The sequence below is a fragment of the Maylandia zebra genome, linkage group LG11 (genome assembly GCF_041146795.1).
Source record: "Maylandia zebra isolate NMK-2024a linkage group LG11, Mzebra_GT3a, whole genome shotgun sequence".
Classification (NCBI taxonomy): domain Eukaryota; kingdom Metazoa; phylum Chordata; class Actinopteri; order Cichliformes; family Cichlidae; genus Maylandia; species Maylandia zebra.
The window spans coordinates 37,903,060-37,920,783 of NC_135177.1; the positions used below are offsets into that span (position 1 = coordinate 37,903,060).

Below are 17,724 nucleotides of genomic sequence, written 5' to 3' on the forward strand. Positions count from 1 at the left end.
TTTATGGATGTGAGCGGCCCAGTAGTAGACTAAAAAATTAGGTAATGCAAGTCCTCCACTAAATCTGCATCGCTGCAGCAAAGTTTTAGAGACCCTAGGTGGCTTCCCTCCCCAAATGAAAGAACCAATAATCTTGTCCAGTGAAACAAAAAAATGTTTCGGCAAAAATAAGGGAATTGACTGAAATAAAAATAAAAATTTTGGTAAGATGTTCATTTTAACAACATTCATCTTGAGGAAGAGGAAGTTTGATGTGCGTTATAAATAAGTGTCTGTGTGTGTGTGTATGGGGGGGGAGTCCTGCCTCCCAGGAAGTCTCACTTTAATGCTGGTTAATAATGGATGCTGTTTCCATGGAGATTGATGAGCTGATGTGACAAGAGAAACCTTCACTTAGCACATGCTAACACGCTGAGAGCTGGTGTGTGTGTGCACGTGTGTGTAAACCTAAACCCAGAGTGGATGTAAGCACAGAGCAGATCAGCTGATAGCGGAGGGTCAGTGCTGCTCACATCCAAACACCTGCTGCAAAACACGAGGCAACAACCAATCAGCTTTCATGCTTCAGAGCACCTCACAGTGGCGTTAGCATCAACATCTGTCCCTCAGACTGAAAGATGAGCTCCAGATGTTCAGCTGATGTCAGACTACAAATCCCATCAGGCTCAGTGAGTGTGAGGCTTTCACCGAGTACCATTAAGGGGATCCACCTGGATGTGGGTGTGGCCGAACAGCCTCTTACTGGAGAATAAAGACATGTTGTTTTGGTCATGTGAGCGATGACGTCCACCAATCGCAGAAGTAATTATAATGACGGATAAGGTCACCTCAGGTGACACAGACAACATCAGGAATCCTGCAGTTTCATTAAAAGGTTAAAGGTCAAAGCGCGTCCGTTGAGAGTTTAGTAGTAATAATGACAGTAGTGACCGTTGTCAGGAGTTTGTACACATAACAAATAACAGAATAATGAGGTGATGCTGATTGATCAGGAGGATGAAGGTTCGTACTCATGCACAGACTAACACTGTTACCAGGTGAGGTCAGGACACCTGACTCACCTGTCCAATGACCTTCGTTACCTGCTGTCACGACCTGTGCCTTAGCTGTTCCTTAGGCAACAGCCTCAACCAATCAGCAACCGTGAAAGAGGATTCCAGATGTCTGTCTGTATTACCTGCCTATGTTACTTACCTGTAATACCTGTGTGTCTGTAGGTGAAGGAGCTGGGTCGAGCTGACGAGGTGTTGGACCTGTCGGACTACGAGCGCTGCGAGGAACTCAGGAAGAACAAGAGCCGCAGCAAGAAGAACCACAGCAAGTTCAGACTGCAGCGCTGCAGCTCGCCAGGAAACACGGTACACCTGACACACCTGCACACACCTGACACACCGTGCTGTTGCCAGCTCACTGTCAGGTGGACCTCACCTGTCTGCTCTCAGCCTGCTGTCCCAAACGACCAAAAGCCACCACACCTGATCCCTCGTCATTATCATCCGCCCTTTTTCCTCCTCCAGCTCATCCGAGGGAAACCGAGGCGTTCCCAGGCCAGCTGAGAGATGTCACGTCTCCAGCATCCTGGCTCTGCCCCGGGGCCTCCATCTGTATTATGATGATCATCATCATCATTATTCACAAACAGCCAATGGGATGAGGAGTCGTCTTTGTAAAACTGGGAATTAGGTCACAGAAACATATTTACAGAACATCAAGGCTCCTTTTTCCTGGTGATAAGTGTCAGTAAGCTCCTCCCACATGTTGGTGGTGTCACGAGAATCCCGCCTGACGGCGGCCTGAGATTCATCTGTATTTGAGTCGGCTGTCATGTCCACGTCCACAGACACTTCCCATGGTGTTTGGAGTGACCGCCATAAAAAGTTGCAGCAGGCGAGTGTGAAACTGATGAAAGCTGCGTCCATGTTGGTCGTGCTGGTCCCATCAGAGTCCAGAAGGAGCGCCAGCAGGGGAGGACTCGCTGTGATTAACACCATCCACGCCTCACTTGTCCCATAAAGAGCAGCAGCAGCGGTGCTCAGCACAGAGGCAGAGCTCTGATTCATCAAACCTCCTGTAACCTAAGGTCATTGATTATTCATGTTCCCAGGCGGCTCGTGTGTCGCACGGTCTGCACATGTGCAGAAGCTCAGAGTGAATCTGAATAAAACCTCCGTCTGAACTGTGCAGGAGAGCAGGTGGAGCTGTTATTGACCCGACTCAGCAGCGGCTGTCAGTGAGCACAGGTGGAGCTCCAGCTCCAAGAGGCTTTCCTCGACAGCAGCACACACACACACACACACACACACACACACACACACACACCAGATGTTCGCAGATACCCAGAATGCTCTTGGGGAAAGGGGGAGGGGCGGATCAAGTGTCCTGCAGACTGGGTGGCAGATTCTATTACACACACATACTTGTCTTTGGGTACTTGTGAGGACCATCACTGACGTGTGTTACCTGAACGGGACCTGGTCTTGAACCCTGAAACCCCTCCAGAGTTGAAATATGCCATGAAATGCCAGAATCTGTGCTGCAGGTTTCCTGGTGATGTCATATACAGGACAAATTCTCGGAGGGGTGGAGACCTGATATCAAGGTCCGCCTCCTGCACCGCCAAAGTCTCTGTGTGGTCAAGCCACGGCCTCTTATTCCTCTTATGGAGGGTTATTTTATTTATACAGTTTATTACTAACTAACCTTTTTCTTAAACTTCACACAGGTATTTTATTTTTAGGCATTTTAAGTTTACTTTTCTATTGATACAATTATAGGAAATGTCTTTTTCTTTTTCATTTATATGGATTTTTCCATCTATATGTATGTATTTTATGTATTTTTTGTTAAGATATGCGGGCGATCTTTATCTTCAAGCTCGGGTCCTCTACCTGGGAGCTTGAGGGCCCTGCGCTCTTCTCTGAGGTCTTACAATAAAGTTTAAACTCCAGGCGTGCTTGAAAAAAAAATGTTTTATGAGCTTTAGCAGAGTTAAGCGTTAGCAGGAAATTAGCTAACTGGTTTCCAACTAAAGAGGGTGTTTCATGTTCTGAGTGAAGGATCTCTAAATATACCGCTCTGCCATGACTGTGGGTGTTATCAAAATTAATTTCAGAGATGTTTGGAGGGTCGTGAAGTTGGCCTAGATGACATATGATGATGTGCTAGCTGGTGGCTAGTTACAGAGCTATAATTAGGCTAAAACAAACACATTAGCACAGGAAGATGGAGGATGAGGATCAAACTGTTCTCAGTATGAAACCAGTGCTGTCGTATTCCAGAAAGAAGAAGCCAAAGACAGAGTAGACATCAGTCCACAGAACATCTGAGATGATTCATTAGTCGTGAATCGGTTACCTGCTCACGGTGAAAAAGTCCTGATCTTGACCTTTATGTCCACTCTGAGAAGGGTTCTTTTCTGAAGAATAAATATGTTTTGTGACTGTTTCCCTTTTTTCCTTTACTTTATGCAACCTAGAAAAACCCTGCTCGAAGCAAGTTTATGTTCAGAAGTAAATAAATAAATGGTAAATGGCCTGTATTTATATAGTGCTTTACTAGTCCCCAAGGACCCCAAAGCGCTTTACATATCCAGTCATCCACCCATTCACACACTGGTGATGGCAGCTACATTGTAGCCACAGCCACCCTGGGGCGCACTGACAGAGGCGAGGCTGCCGGACACTGGCGCCACAGAAGTCACACAGTGCATGTCAAGACTTTTATTGTGAAAGGAAGAAGCAGGAATATTGCACCTTATGTCCGTGTGCAGAAACAAAGAGCTTCGGTGTGCAGTTTGGGTAATGACAAGATAAACAAAAAGGTTTTTTTGACAGAACGGTCGAAACGATAGCTCCATTTTAATTATTTTACTGCTTTCTAGTGCAGTAGAATCCCTTTCTGTGGTTACTGGTGACATCGCAGCACCGCTTCACATGATGTCCTCCATGTTGGTTTGAAGTGTGACAGTGAGGACCCTACAGGTCTTTGCACTAATAGTGGTCCCCACATTGACAGACAAACATGTATACACACACACACACACACTCAGCAAGTGTCACCCACCGAGGCTTCGTAATCCAGCTGAAGGGGGACAGGGGCGGGGTCCTTATGTGTGATGTCAGCAGTTCTATCCAATCAGTGTTCACAGTAAAGCAGCTTCTGTTATAACGTACAGACGTCTGTGTGAGACCTGCTCTGAATAATAAACACAGATACTTTCAGCTCGAGGTAAAATCATTTCTGCGTCTGTGGCGTCTCCATTAAAAGCTCTAAATGCCTGAAAAACTGAACCAAATATTGAAACATTAAAAATACAAACCGGCGTGTCTGATGGCGTGAGCGTGGACTAACTCTGTTGTGTCTCTGCTCTGTTGCAGGTTCCCAACCTCGTCTTCCTCGCTGTCAGCCCAGAGGAGAAAGAATCCTGGATCAGCGTCCTGAATGCCGCCATCACCAAAGCCAAGAACAGCGTTCTGGACGAGGTGTGATCTTTGATTATGTAAACAGGGAGCCCCGCTGTGTTTAGTCAGTAAGATTGGGCCCGCCTTTGTTCGTCAGCAGCCTGAAAGCCGCAGACTTGTTAGTAGTTTGTCACCTGGACAGATTGTGTAGTTTTTCCAGGTTTAAAGATGGAAGCTGTTCGGATCAGGTGAGGACGTCTGGGACAGTCGACGACCTTTCACCCTTGAGCTGTAAATGAAACTGAATCGAGGTTTTCGTTTCCGAGTGTGTCTGACGTGCAGAACTGTCCGTGGCCATCGTACGTCGAACACGTCAGTGACGCTAAAATCAGACTCTCAGGCAGCTTCTGAATGTGTTTCTGTGGTTTGATTCTTTTATAAAGGAAGTAGACATGATGAAAGCAGAAGTTACTGAACCTGAACATGCATGTTTCATGTGACTGGGCTGCTTCCCCCACTCACTTCCTGTTACACGGCTGAGCGGCGTCTGATTTTAATGCAGGTCTGACTCTCGATGTTGGCGTTTCCTGCGACTTTTCTGTTTTGATGTGTTTATTCTGTAGCAGCGCATGTGCCAGAGCAGCTGTCTGCCTTTTCCACCGCTCGATACTCACGTCGATACCCCGATCAATAGTCTTTCACAGCGTGTTCCAGGCTAGTGGCACATGCATGTCCTATTGATGATGTGCTGTGTTACATCCAAACTCTTGAGATCATGATGTGCGGTGGCCACGCCTTAGACTGGGTGTCAAAGTGGTAAAAAAAAAGTGAGGAATCCATCCAATCACCAGGTAGAAACACGCCTCATAAACAGTCAACAGGAAGTACGGCCAGCGTCAGCAGGACGTCCAATCCTGAGCTCGTGCTGGCTAATGCTAAGTTACCTACATGGAAGCGTTCGCGGCTCCGTCTGTGAGAGCACCATGATGATGATGATGACTGCAGGTCGTGTAACTGCTTAAGGTGTCTTTATGTGATTGTGTCAGGTTTGTCCTGGAGGAGCTCCCACAGTGATTGGTGGCCACGTGCCTTCTTCGTTTGTTTTTAGGTGATGGTCGAAGACTCGCAGCTGTCTCATCTGACTCGAGATCGAGTGAAGATCCCTCACAACCGCCGACTGCCAACCAGAGGCCACCTGCTGGCTGTGGTCAGTATCCTCCTCTTCCTCTGGGACTTTATTCTTCATCAAACCTCAAACTTCTGATGTGAATGATGAGGCAGGTTACAGGTTAGCAGCGGGCGCATCCTGTTGGGACACTTTTTACAGTGTGCTGTTTGCCTTATTTTGGAGGTGTTGGTGGGATTTTCAGTGTTATTCAGATTTTGGGGCAGCTTTGAGCCGTTTTGAATGGTTGGTAAGTTTTTCCACAGTTTTTTGTGTTTTTTCAGCAGATTGTTTTCTGGATATTTCGAACTGTTTATCGATGCCGTTCACAGTTGTTCTTTGTTTTAATAGAAGCATTGAACAGTTGTTATTTTGGGGTTTTCTTTGGCACGAATCGTTTTTCCTCTGCTTTGCACCGAAACATTTGTTCTGACCTGTCAGGTATGTGCAGACTGACTGTGGGACTCTTCGTTCTGGTGGTCAGAGCGGCCTGAAAAAGCTTTTTTCCGTCAGACTCTTTGTGTCTTTGTTGATTTTCCTCCTCTCTCTGTCTGTCAGGCCTCCACCTCCTCCTCGGATGGGATGCTGACTCTGGACTTGATCCAGGAAGAGGATGCTGCAAACACTCAAGGAACCGGCTTGGAAAATTCTGCATCCCACCTCAGTCCGGACTGTGCCAGGTCCAAAACAGATGGTGCGCTCTCAGCTCGGACTGCCGAGGCTGCTGGGAAATCTCACAGCCTTCCCCGTGAGGTGACGGTGGTCTCAGAGCAGACCCCCCAGCCAGAAAAACGCCTCACGACGGCAGAGAAAAACCGCTGCGCCTCCATGGATGAGATCCTGAGCCACTCTGAGACTAGAGCCGATAAGAGTAAAACGGCGGCAGCGAGTCGTTCGTCTGCCTCCGCACCGACCGCTGCGATGGCGCCCGTCAGTCAGCTGCAGGAGCTCATCAGCCAGAAGTTGGAGAAGACGGAAAGGCTGCTGAAGGAAGTGCGGGGCGACACCGAGGGTGAGCGGGGAATGGTGAGGTGGGGGAAGGAGTCGACCGAGGCAGAAAGACTCCTGAAGGAGGCGAAGGCGGCCTGGAGTCAGGCGCAGGAGGTGCTGGAGGAGGTGAAGGAGCTCAGGGAGTTGTACCAACAACTGGACTCCACCTCCCCTATCACCTCTTCTAAAAGTTCCAGACTAAACCGCAAGAGCCTGATGTGAGCCGGCCGGTACGACTCAGCCCGGCCCGGGTGAACGGCTGTGTCCGATGGACTTCCGATGAAGATGGACGAATCACTTTAAAACTCTTTAAATTCAGGTTTTAGCTGCTTCCAGGACTTGATACCTGAGGCATAGATCCCTCAGAGACTAACCTACAGGTCCCCTCAAACCTCCAAACCTAACAGGAATTGTTCCTCAGAAGGTTCCTGATTCTGGTTGGTCGGCTCGTCGCTGCCTTTGATTAACCCGAGTAGTTTTTCAGTTTAGGTTCCTTTAAAGGAAACTTACCTGACGTCAGTGTCAGAGAGACCGGAAATGTGCCAAGACAAGAGTTTGGAGACGTGGAAACTGTGGACCCCGATCTCATTCTGGTCCACGGCCTTACCTGTGGATCCTTTATGCTCTGCTTCCTGGGACAAACCTTCAGTTTGAGGCTTAAAAACTGAAGAGGAATCAGTCGACGGTACGAATGCAGGGTGTTTACTGTGGAGGTCAGAGTTGGAGGACGACTCTGAAAGTGACGGTACGAACTGGTCTTCCTGCTGATGGTTGGTTTCCCCCACAGACGCCGCTCAGTACCAGCTTTTTCTGGAGCTCTGGACTTCCATCAGAACCAGTTAATGCGACTGGTTTTGTTCTTTGCTGACTGCAGAGGAAGTCGTTCTGCAGAGGAAAAAGCAGTTTGTGCAGTTGTTATTAAGGAATTTAAAGTCGGTACATCAGATGTTTGGTTCATCAGAACAAACAGCTTACTTTCACACGTTGTTAGAAAAGTTCACACAAGAACAACCAGAACCAGTCATGGTCTCAGCCGCCGTCACAGAAGCCGGCGAGGATGAACCGATCTACGCTGCGACCGGCTTTTGCTTCCCGAGTCGTCCTCCTCGGACTCTTCTTCTTCTCTGAATGTGGCCGCCTTCAATCTTAGCTGGAAACTCAGGTGTAAAAGTTCATCAGGAACTGGACCAACTGTCCAATCAGAGCTCCTGAGGTCTGCACTATGAAGCAGGTTCAACACTCCAGGGTATCTTTAACAGCCATAGCATGACCTCCAATCATGCGTGTCCATGGAAACAACCCGTCACACTCACAGAGAGCTTCTTCGCGGTGCACACCTATGAGCGTGCTCAGACGGTTTAACCAGAAACTGTTTTTATTTGGAGTTTTTCGATTCCGCAATAACAATTAGCGAGTTTCCTCGGAGCATAAGTTTATTTTTTTATCAGATTGTATCGAGCTGGAAGATGATCAAGGTTCAGTGGGAGCAATAAATAACAAACAGGTAGCTTCATTTTTGTGTCTCACATTCAGCACATCCGTCAGAGGTGGGTGTGAGAACCGGCTGATTGTGATTGATTTTATTGATCTGTATTTGTCCTTGCACGTGCTGTATTTGTTCCTGTTTCCTCTGATCTTCCTGTGTTTTTTTGATCATTTTATACTCGCACTTCTCCTCGCCAGCTGCTGTAGCCTTAAACCCAGAGGGGATGATGGGAGATGTAGTCCTGAAGGGATGTGAAGCAGGTGGTGATGCTGTGAGTCCTGATCAGTTCATGTGCTAAAATAAAACCTGCAAACTCAACCTGGATCTGTGCCGTCTGTTTGATCTGCTAATGAGGAGTGAGTGTTTGTGTGTTCCTGTTTTGAGTCAATGTGGGGCCACACAAATTGGTTCGTAATAACTAAACTTGAAGTTTGACCACACCGGGGGGCTCGGGTTAAGTTTATTCTGTGGAACGTTGGATTCAGATTAGATTTAAGGTTTAGATGAATTACATTGTCAGTTTACTTCCAAAGACATATTTAATCAGGAACATCCAATCAAAATTCTCAAATTTCACTCACAAAAGGCTCTGACAGCACAAACACGGTCCAGAGGTCCAGTTCAGGTGATGCTAGCAGATGGTTAGCAGCTACAGATACCTGTGGGTCAAAGACGACACGCCCCTATTACGTTAAACACGTTTATTTCTGCTGTAACGTTTTAACATGGAGTCTCTGAGACAAACTCACTGCTGCCTCTGCTGGACGTCAGAGGATCTGCAGGAAACAAATGTGAGTTAATGTAAAGTCCTCAGAAGTGATGAAAACTGAACTTGAAGCGTGTGAGCTCTTGTTGCTAAGAGACCTGCTGTTGCCAACTGACTCTCAGCTGAGATGAGAAACACCTTCAGGTCACACCTGCAGACTCACCTGTCTGTACTAATAAATGCTCAGCGTGCCGGTTTTCAGGGCGCACTCCTGCACCTCAGCTAAAAAACGCCTCCCAGGTGCTCGGATCAGCTCAGACTAAAGGCAGGAAGCATCATCGTGACTTCTGCTGGTTAAAGGTTGCTCCTGCGGAGGAGCCGGCTGGTGTGTGCAGAGGCTGAGCTGAGATGCAGGTGTGATACCTGCAGGGGGTTCGGTTACAGTGCGATTCAGCAGACAGCGTGCACCACATTTATTATTCTAAACCTCTAAGGACGAGAGCGGGACACTGACGTGACCAGCCTGTGAAAACTTTAGAGTCATGAAAAGGAGAACAAAGCTGAGGAAGAGCAGGCCCACTCATCAGTGACGTCTGAGAGCTTCAAAGTCCCTCGCTGGTCACCGCCCTGCGGTGGACACGCCTACCCTCTGGCTACGCCCCTGCTGCAGTGTAAAGCAGGTGTTTTCCAGCATCAGCAGGTGTGCAGGTCGCTCTCAGACGTCTCATTCAAACTGGATGCAAACTGCAGATCATTTGCTTATCAGGTGGAGCCTGATGATTGAAACAAATCAAAGACATTTACATACACACACACACACCTGCAGCACACAGGTGAGGCACACACAGGTTAGTCGCCTCCCTGTGGGAACATCACCAAGTGCCATAAACAAAGTCAGTAAATGTCAGGTGAACATCAGATTGATGGATCGGCTCAGATTTACTGATCAGAGTGAGTGTGTGTGTGTGTGTGTGTGTGTGTGTGTGTTCAGTTAAACGGCGTTACCTCATCAGTGTCAGCTGACTGCAGGTTTCATCATAAACACTTCTGCTTCATGACTGACCAACGATGGGCTGCGAGGTCAGTTTCATGATCACAGACAGAGAGCTGGGGAACACCTGCGATCACAGAGCCCGCGGCCCACTGAGGCCGTGCTTCTGTACGGTGACCTCTGACCTCTGAGACGGATTATAATGGTAAAAGATCGAAGAGCAGGTTTAAAATGAGGAACATGGTCAATGATTTGGTACCTGAAGCTTATCAAATCAGTTTTATGACTTTATGAGTCTCACGATGAACTTTGACCGCCTGATCGTCACCATGACGCTGTAAGACGCCCGAACGCTCGTCTGTGAAAAACAGACTGCTTCAGATTCTGTTTAATTTCCTCCTTTCTATAAAAAGTGAAGTAAAACATTTTTATCACAGAAATCAGAGCTGCGTGTGCTTGGCTCCGCCCCTCGTTGTGATGTACATCCATATAAGGAAAAAATAAATCTTCAGAGGACCGAGTGCTCATGACAGGAGTATATCGAGTCAAGACACACACACACGCACAGCAGGAAGCGTGACTGCAATGATGTGAAATCATTTGATGAGCTGTCAGCAGAAAGAACCAATCATCGGTCAGCAAGTGATTCATGTGCTTATTACAAAATATTCAAAATAAAACATCTGAAAAATGGGCGTGGCTCACCAGGGAACTTATTTTAACTTAGACAAATATCTGGCCTGTTCTCAGGTGACACATTATGACCCTCACAAAGGGACAACTCTGCCCTCTGCAGGCAGAGAGCTGCAACTACAGCTGGAAACCAACAGGTTGGAAACCTGCAGCAGATTTCCACAAAAAGGATTCATCACTGGATACTGATCATGGCGGCACAGGAACACACTCCAGGAGCTGGGCGCTGCCACAGCAGCCAAACCCGAGACATTCCTGTTGGACAAACTGGACACGCACGCCGCAGTGATAGATGTAGCTACACCGAGAGACAGCAACATCAGGAAGAAGAACACGAGGAGCCTTTCCATTTCTGATTGTTCTTTATTCTAAAGTGAAAAATAAAATTGTTTTCATAATTTAGGGCGTGAAGAGATGTGACGAGAAAGGAGAAGGCGTGGAGATTTCAGTCATTTTATTCAAAAACACTCTGGTTACAGCAACACGATCAGAACACAGGAATAAAAAAATAAAATTACGGAGGAGGAGCATCGCTCCAGCTTCACGCTTCCAAACTTAACACGACAGATCAGGCCAAACGGACGACAGCACAAACCTACAGAGACCAGTTCACTTCTATTTACACAGGGACCCGTGGGGGTGGGAAGGGAGGCCGCAGACCCACAGGTGACGGGGGCGGGGTTAAAACAGTAACAGTCAATTTAAAAGAATGAAGAAAAAAAAGCTTAGGGGAGGAGCCAACTACAGAGAGCTTTGGAGTCATCCAATCAGAGAGCAGAGAGGAGGGCAACTCTGGATCCATGTTTGGCGCAATCAGCTGCTGAGAATCATGGGTAGTGTAGAGTGGAGTCACAGGGTCAGAAGAACTGGGTTGACTGGGAAGAGCTCCGCCTTCCAGCTGATCAATAATCAATAAAGGAGAGACAGGAACACACCGCGTTCTCTAGGCAGACAGTCTGGCAGCGCTGTGATGTCTAAGAGCTTGGAAAGAAAAGCGTCTGGACGTCTTTAAGTGGCTTGAAGATGTTTCACCTCTCATCTGAGACGCTTCTTCAGCTCTGCCCTCTGCAGTCCAGACGCTTTCCAAGCTCCTTAGACTACGATGACCTGGATGACTGAGAACCTTCACAGACATAATTAAGAAACACCAATCACGAAGGGCGTTCCTGGGATTGTTAAATATTCTGTTCACAGAAGTGGGGAATGGCGTGTTGCCGCCCCCTGCTGTCTGTGATGAGGATGAGGAGGTGATGAATCTGGAGCAGACTGAGGAGCTGCTGAGGTGTTCCTATTTTTTTGTCCTTCGTGACTTTCTTGAATTCCATATCTGTGCGTGACATGTCTGAGGGAACGCGGCGCATTTCTGAGCTCTGTTATCGACCTCCTGCTGACCAGCTGGCTGGCGGAGTGACATCACCGCGGTGAAGGACAGCGATGAGCCTGATCGCAGTTTCCTGTTTGTCTGGAGCTCCAAAACCACATCCTGCCAGGGTCAGGGGGAGGTGGGGAGGGGCGGGGGTGTCAGACGATATAGCGTACGAAGGTGATTGACTACTCGTCGTCGTCATCTTCACCTTCATCATCGGCGTCTCTCTTCCTCTTCTCGCCCTGAACAGCAGCGCCGTCCTCATCTGAGGAAATCAGAGCAGCCATCAATCACCTGATCAATAATCAGTAATCAATAACATGGTGACACTGAGGAGGAAGCAACCCTGACAGAACTACGATTCCTTCACTCAGCCGAGAGAAGAGCAGAAAGCGTTTTTACCACTAGGTGGCGCTGCACTGAACGGGTTTCATTGAACACATCAATCACATGACAGCGAAACTCGCAATGACTCATCATCGGGTAACTACGCACATGTAAAAGCTGTCACCAGGGAAACGTGGCCTAAGTGTGCAGTTTAAACGCCATGATGTGATCGTTACTGTAACACAGACATCGACGGCGAAGTCACCGTGACGACCGCCACAGGGGCTGTAAAAAAACAACAACTCCCCTCCCCCCAAAAGAATCCAATCACGTTTCAGCGACACAAACCTCCATCCTCTTCTTCCTCCTCGTCCTCTTCGTCCTCCTCGACGTAGTCTCCATCGTCCTCTTCATCCTTAAAATATGTTAAAAACACGTTAAACTCAACTGCGAGCACGCCGTGAGGCAGGCTCCTCCTCCTCTGCTCTCTGTTTACCTTCATTATAAATGAAGTTGTAAGTCATGACCTCTCACCTGGATTCCCTCCTTCATCAGGTACGACAGACCGACCTCGTCTCCCTCAGAGCCTTCCTCATCCTCATCGTCGTCTTCATCGTCGTCATCTCCCGGCGGGCCGGCTTCATCATCCTCATCTGGAACAAAACATCCTAACATCAGAAACAGGACGTTCGTCCTCCCCGTGGACCACTTCCTGTCCTTAATCCGAATTAGGCGGCTGAAGGCGACCAGCAGATCTGCACGTGCTCACTGGACGGAAACGTTTATGGCTTAACGAAGTGTACACATGAAAAACAAATAGACCCCGCCCCTCGGTCAAGCCAGAGAGACTCCGCGTTAGCGGCTCACCGTTCTCGGCCTCGGAGTCGGGCACCTCATTGTCTTCCTCGTCAAACCCGTCCAGGTAAGTGAGCTGAGGCAGCAGCTCGAAGACGCCCTCTCTGTAGTCGTCCAGCGCTGAGACCTCACAGCTGTACAGGTCCAGGCTCTTCAGGTTCTTCAGGTTTTGCTGCAGTACAAGAACAAAGCAGAGGAACCCTCAAAAACATGGACAGCAACGCCAGAATCCCCGACTTTAATCTGCTGCTACGTTTCAGGGTCTCCCATCGACAGGTTCGGGTGTTTCGTTAGCGATCGGCCTAACGAGCTTAATGAATGGACGTACCAGAGGCTCGATGGTGCTCAGATCCTTGATCTTGTTCCCGCTCAGGTTCAGGTAGGTCAGGCTGGGACATTTCTCCGCCAGCGCGTCCAGACCCCCCGAGATGGTGTTATCGCTCACCTCCAACTGAAACACAGGAAATGCATCATCATGCGTGCTGAGAGGAGGAAACAGCACACAGACAACAACTACTCAGCTCATTCCCGCCAGATCTTTCCTCATCTATCGACTCTGTAGAAGTACTACAGTAGTACAGTACTGCAGCAGTACTTCAAATATTTTCATTCATCTCCAAAAGTATGAAACTTTGTTTCCACCACTGAAAAACAAATAAAGTCAAACACAACTCCAAATTCTGAGTTGAAATTTCAAGTTAGTACTGCTAACCAGGATCTAGCTCGGTGGATGACATTTCCTTATTATCCGGATGCAGATGGATGATGTGTGTGGGCCATATCCCTAAATTTGAGTTCGGTATCTCAAAGTGCACAATACTGCTTTCCTGTGGCAGAAACAAGCTGATGCATAAAAGTGGAATATCGTTCATCTTCTCAGTGTGAGGGTCAGTGCTGGGGTCAAAGGTCATAAGACACATTCAGAAGGTACATCCAATCAGAGGTCACATGTGATGTTCATCACAGCACACACGCCGATCCTGACTGTGCTGTGTTCAGGTGTCGTAGCTGCGGGTGAACTGACCTTGCGTAGTTTGGGCAGTGAGGGCAGTTTGGAGAGCGAGCTGAGGCCGACATTCACCATGCTGAGGATCTCCAGCCCCGTGTAATCGTCTGTGAGTCCTTCCACCTCACCGTCGCTGGAGCGACAGTTATCCACCACCAGCTCGGCCACCTGAGCGCCACCGCATCACATGACAAAGAGTAAAATTTACACCACATTATACATCACAGGTTTATTCAAACTTTTAGTTTGCATGCCTCACACTCACCTGTTGCCACCTGGTGGCGTACACACAGACTGCAGTCTGTGACCGTAAAATATAATGTGTTAAATAAACGATCTTCCGACGTGTGCGCATTTAAAAATTACTGTAGCCCGGGGGGGGGGGGGGGGGGGGGGGGGGGGGGGGACGACAGTTTGCCCGGCTATTACACACTCACACATCTCCCTGCCCACAGTTACAGGTGTGTACCCAACTTCATACACACCTCTGGGCCTCGCTTCTTGAAAACGAGACCTCATATAGAATACAGGGTGGGCCATTTATATGGATACAGCGTAATAACATGGGAATGGTTGGTGATATTAAAGTCCTGTTTGTGGCACATTAGTATATGTGAGGGGCAAACTCCTCAAGATGGGCGGTGACCATGGTGGCCATTTAGAAGTCGGCCATCTTGGATACAACTTTTGTTTTTCCAATAGGAAGAGGGCCATGTGACACATCACACTTATTGGTAATGTCACAAGAAAAACAATGATGTGCTTGGTTTCAACGTAACTTTATTCTTTCATGAGTTATTTACAAGTTTCTCTTTGTTCACAGCCACTGACATGTCGAAGGTTAACACGTGAGGAGCGAAATCGTGTTGATATCTGGTGAACGCAGTAACCGGGTCATTGCAGCAGATTTCAATGCAAGACACCCTACGAGACCACCCATCTCCCATGCTACAGTCAGCAAACTGCTTGCTAAGTTTCGTGAAACTGGTTCAGTGTTGGATTTGCCAAAATGTGGACGCAAGAAAACTGTCACTAATGAAGAAACATTAGTGGCTGTCCTAGCTTCATTCAGCAAGAGCCCACAGCGTAGCACTCGCCGCATGTCACTGGAGAGCGGCATTAGTCGGTACAACTAATGGACCCACTATCGGTACAACGATAGTGGGTCCATTCTTCATCAATGGAAACCTCGAGGCCATTGGATATTTGAAATTGCTACATGATGATGTGTTTCCCTCTTTGTGCACTGAAGCTGGCACGTTCCCTGAGTTTTTCCAGCAGGATGGTTCACCACCACATTATGGGTGCAGGTCCGAGCATTCCTAGATGAACAGTTTGCTGGAAAGTGGATTGGTCGTCGTGGGCCAGTTGAATGGCCCCCAAAGTCTCCCGATCTGACCGCCTTAGACTTTTATCTTTGGGGTCATCTGAAGGCAATTGTCTATGGTGTGAAGACACGAGATGTGCAGCACCTGAAACTACGGATACTGGATGCCTGTGCTGGCATTTCTCCTGCGGTGTTGCTATCAGTGTGTGAAGAGTGGGAGAAGAGGGTTGCACTGACAATCCAACACAATGGGCAGCACATTGAACACATTTTATAAGTGGTCAGAAACTTGTAAATAACTCATGAAAGAATAAAGTTACGTTGAAACCAAGCACACCATTGTTGTTCTTGTGACATTACCAATAAGTCTGATGTGTCACATGGCCCTCTTCCTATTGAAAAAACAAAAGTTGTATCAAAGATGGCCGACTTCTAAATGGCCACCATGGTCACCGCCCATCTTGAGGAGTTTGCCCCTCACATATACTAATGTGCCACAAACAGGACTTTAATATCACCAACCATTCCCATGTTATTGCGGTGTATCCATATAAATGGCCCACCCTGTAGAATAGAATTCAACTTTATCGTCATTGCTCATGTCACAGCTACAAGGCAACAAAATGCAGTTTGCATCCATCCAGAAGTGCTTTAGCTATGATATAGTGATCTCAATGAGATTTACCTGTACAAAGGTGAAATAAAAATATCAAAGAACACACGTAAAGCTTCACCAGCCCTGGGTTTGAGCATGCGCGGTTCATCATGATTTATATGTTTCGATGACAACGAAGACAACAACACAGTTCCAGCATGCGGGGGGGGGGCTGCATGTGTAGAACAAGTAAGCAGGTATGGCAGTTCTCAGGTACATGAATAACCACGTGGTGTAACGCTGTATATGCCCAGCAATTGGTGAAGAGGAGGCATCTAGTAAACCCAGGTTTCAGACGTTTCACAAAACTAAACGAGGGTCACTTTCCTTCCGTTTCGGTCAGAGCTCTTCGCCCGGGCCAGCACTCCCCCTCTCCCGTTGGATCTCATCCATATAGCGGTTAGTACGTGACCAGAAAACCGGCGCTCAGCTTCACCGTTACGATCACCGGTGGGAGAGCACACCTCACCCACCAAAGCTGTGCGTGCGAGAAACTTTTTAAAAACCCTCTCCGTCGTTTAAATCCGCCTCCCACCGAACCTCGTGCAATTTTTGTGAGATTTAAGCGCGCGGCACTCGTGCGCCTGAAAACACAGCGAGGGCGGCGGGAACAGCAGACTGAACAACAACTGTTAAAACTCCAATTTAACGTGAACAAAGTATCAATTTTAGACTGCGCCTGTGTTGAGCTGACCCGTGCCGACAAAGAAACTGTGGAGACCCTTTAATGATGTTATGGCAGAAAAAATGACTTGACCTAGAACTATGTGCACTTAAACGCTGAAATGAGAATGGAGTCCGGCTGCAAACGCCATCACAGCACGACCATCGCAGATCATTAACTCTCTAACGGTGAAGGTTAAAATGGGAGCCGGCTCGGCCGAGCGGTCGCCCCGGGGCGTTCAAACAAATGCAGCGGAGCCCATCCACAGTCCGCGACTGCATTTTCTCGGTACCGCCGAGCACCTGCGGCGGCTCTCGGCGCACTCACTCGGCCGCGGTTCTGTTATGCGGGCTGGGCACTCGGCAGGTTAGCCTGTTAGCCCGTGTGCTAGCTGTGGGAGGCTCGCGCGAGGCTGCCCCGCGAGAAGTGAGCGCGGGAGAGGGAGCGAGCCTGCACGCAGCGGATTCCTCCTCCAGGACCAAGCGGAGTTTCCTCCATGTTGGAGCCACAAACATGTCGCGTCTAATCGTTCAAAAACACCGACAGAAGATCAGTCCGCGGGTTGGGAAAAGTCAACGGCCGCCCACGCCGAATGTTATCAGCGTCGTCATAGCTTCACACTGCATCCTTCACCAGTTTCTTCAGGAAATAAATAAATTAAAGTGTTGTAGTTACTTGCCTCGGCTGGATTTCTGTTCCTCAGCTCCAGACTAATCCTCTTCTTCATCTCCATGTCGAAGCCCGAACAGAAGGCGAAAAAACAAAGTATAACAAAGGAAAAGTGAAAATAAAATGCGCGTCAGTGAGACCCTCCTTCTCTAACGGACACAAGGCGACAACTAAACCTCCATGTTCGCTGTTGCCGGTCCGCCACTGTTAGACCACGCCCCAATCTAATGAATATCCATATTTTTAAGAAGCTTAACCTGCTACTGGTCCAAACACGATCAACTCACTAAGCCCCGCCCTAGAATCTTAGTATGCAGAGACCTCGTCTGCGAGTGGCTGTAAATGCAAATACGTCACTTTAGTGTTACCAATGAGAGGATGAGCACGAAACGTTTAAACTTTACAGGCGCCCTCTCTTTGTCCT

General features: G+C 48.2%; 2 protein-coding genes across 3 annotated transcripts in view; one reads left to right on the plus strand and one right to left on the minus strand.

The window, feature by feature from the left end:
* Positions 1–8,359, plus strand: part of LOC143421193 (pleckstrin homology domain-containing family O member 1-like) — a 17,764-nt gene extending 9,405 nt beyond the window's left edge. Inside the window, exons 3-6 of the mRNA XM_076890376.1 lie at positions 1,218–1,358; positions 4,377–4,481; positions 5,509–5,607; positions 6,124–8,359. Of these exons, the coding sequence (XP_076746491.1) occupies positions 1,218–1,358; positions 4,377–4,481; positions 5,509–5,607; positions 6,124–6,777 (999 nt within the window). The 3' untranslated portion in view covers positions 6,778–8,359. The remainder of the gene's footprint in view (positions 1–1,217; positions 1,359–4,376; positions 4,482–5,508; positions 5,608–6,123) is intronic.
* A 2,511-nt stretch (positions 8,360–10,870) lies between these two features.
* On the minus strand, positions 10,871–17,516 carry LOC101467464 (acidic leucine-rich nuclear phosphoprotein 32 family member D). 2 transcript variants are annotated; one of them, XM_004572118.4, is made up of 7 exons: positions 17,311–17,516; positions 14,004–14,153; positions 13,308–13,430; positions 12,992–13,151; positions 12,659–12,777; positions 12,473–12,539; positions 10,871–12,062 (listed from the first exon to the last, which is right to left on the minus strand). In XM_004572118.4, the coding sequence occupies exons 1-7, from the start codon at positions 17,362–17,364 to the stop codon at positions 11,983–11,985; spliced, it is 753 nt and encodes a 250-aa protein (XP_004572175.1). In that variant the 5' UTR covers positions 17,365–17,516; the 3' UTR covers positions 10,871–11,982. The 2 variants fall into 2 exon arrangements, with proteins under 2 accessions (XP_004572175.1, XP_076746501.1); XM_076890386.1 differs by lacking the exon at positions 17,311–17,516 and adding an exon at positions 14,251–14,355.
* Positions 17,517–17,724: the final 208 nt, after the last annotated feature.

Coding starts and splice junctions, on each gene's coding strand:
- LOC101467464 (XM_076890386.1), bottom strand. CDS start 14,340: ATGCGCACACGTCGGAAGATCGTTTATTTAACACATTATATTTTACGG. Junction 13,431..14,003: donor CACTGCCCAAACTACGCAAG/GTCAGTTCACCC, acceptor CCTGTGTTTCAG/TTGGAGGTGAGCGATAACAC. Junction 12,540..12,658: donor TGATGAAGGAGGGAATCCAG/GTGAGAGGTCAT, acceptor ACATATTTTAAG/GATGAAGAGGACGATGGAGA.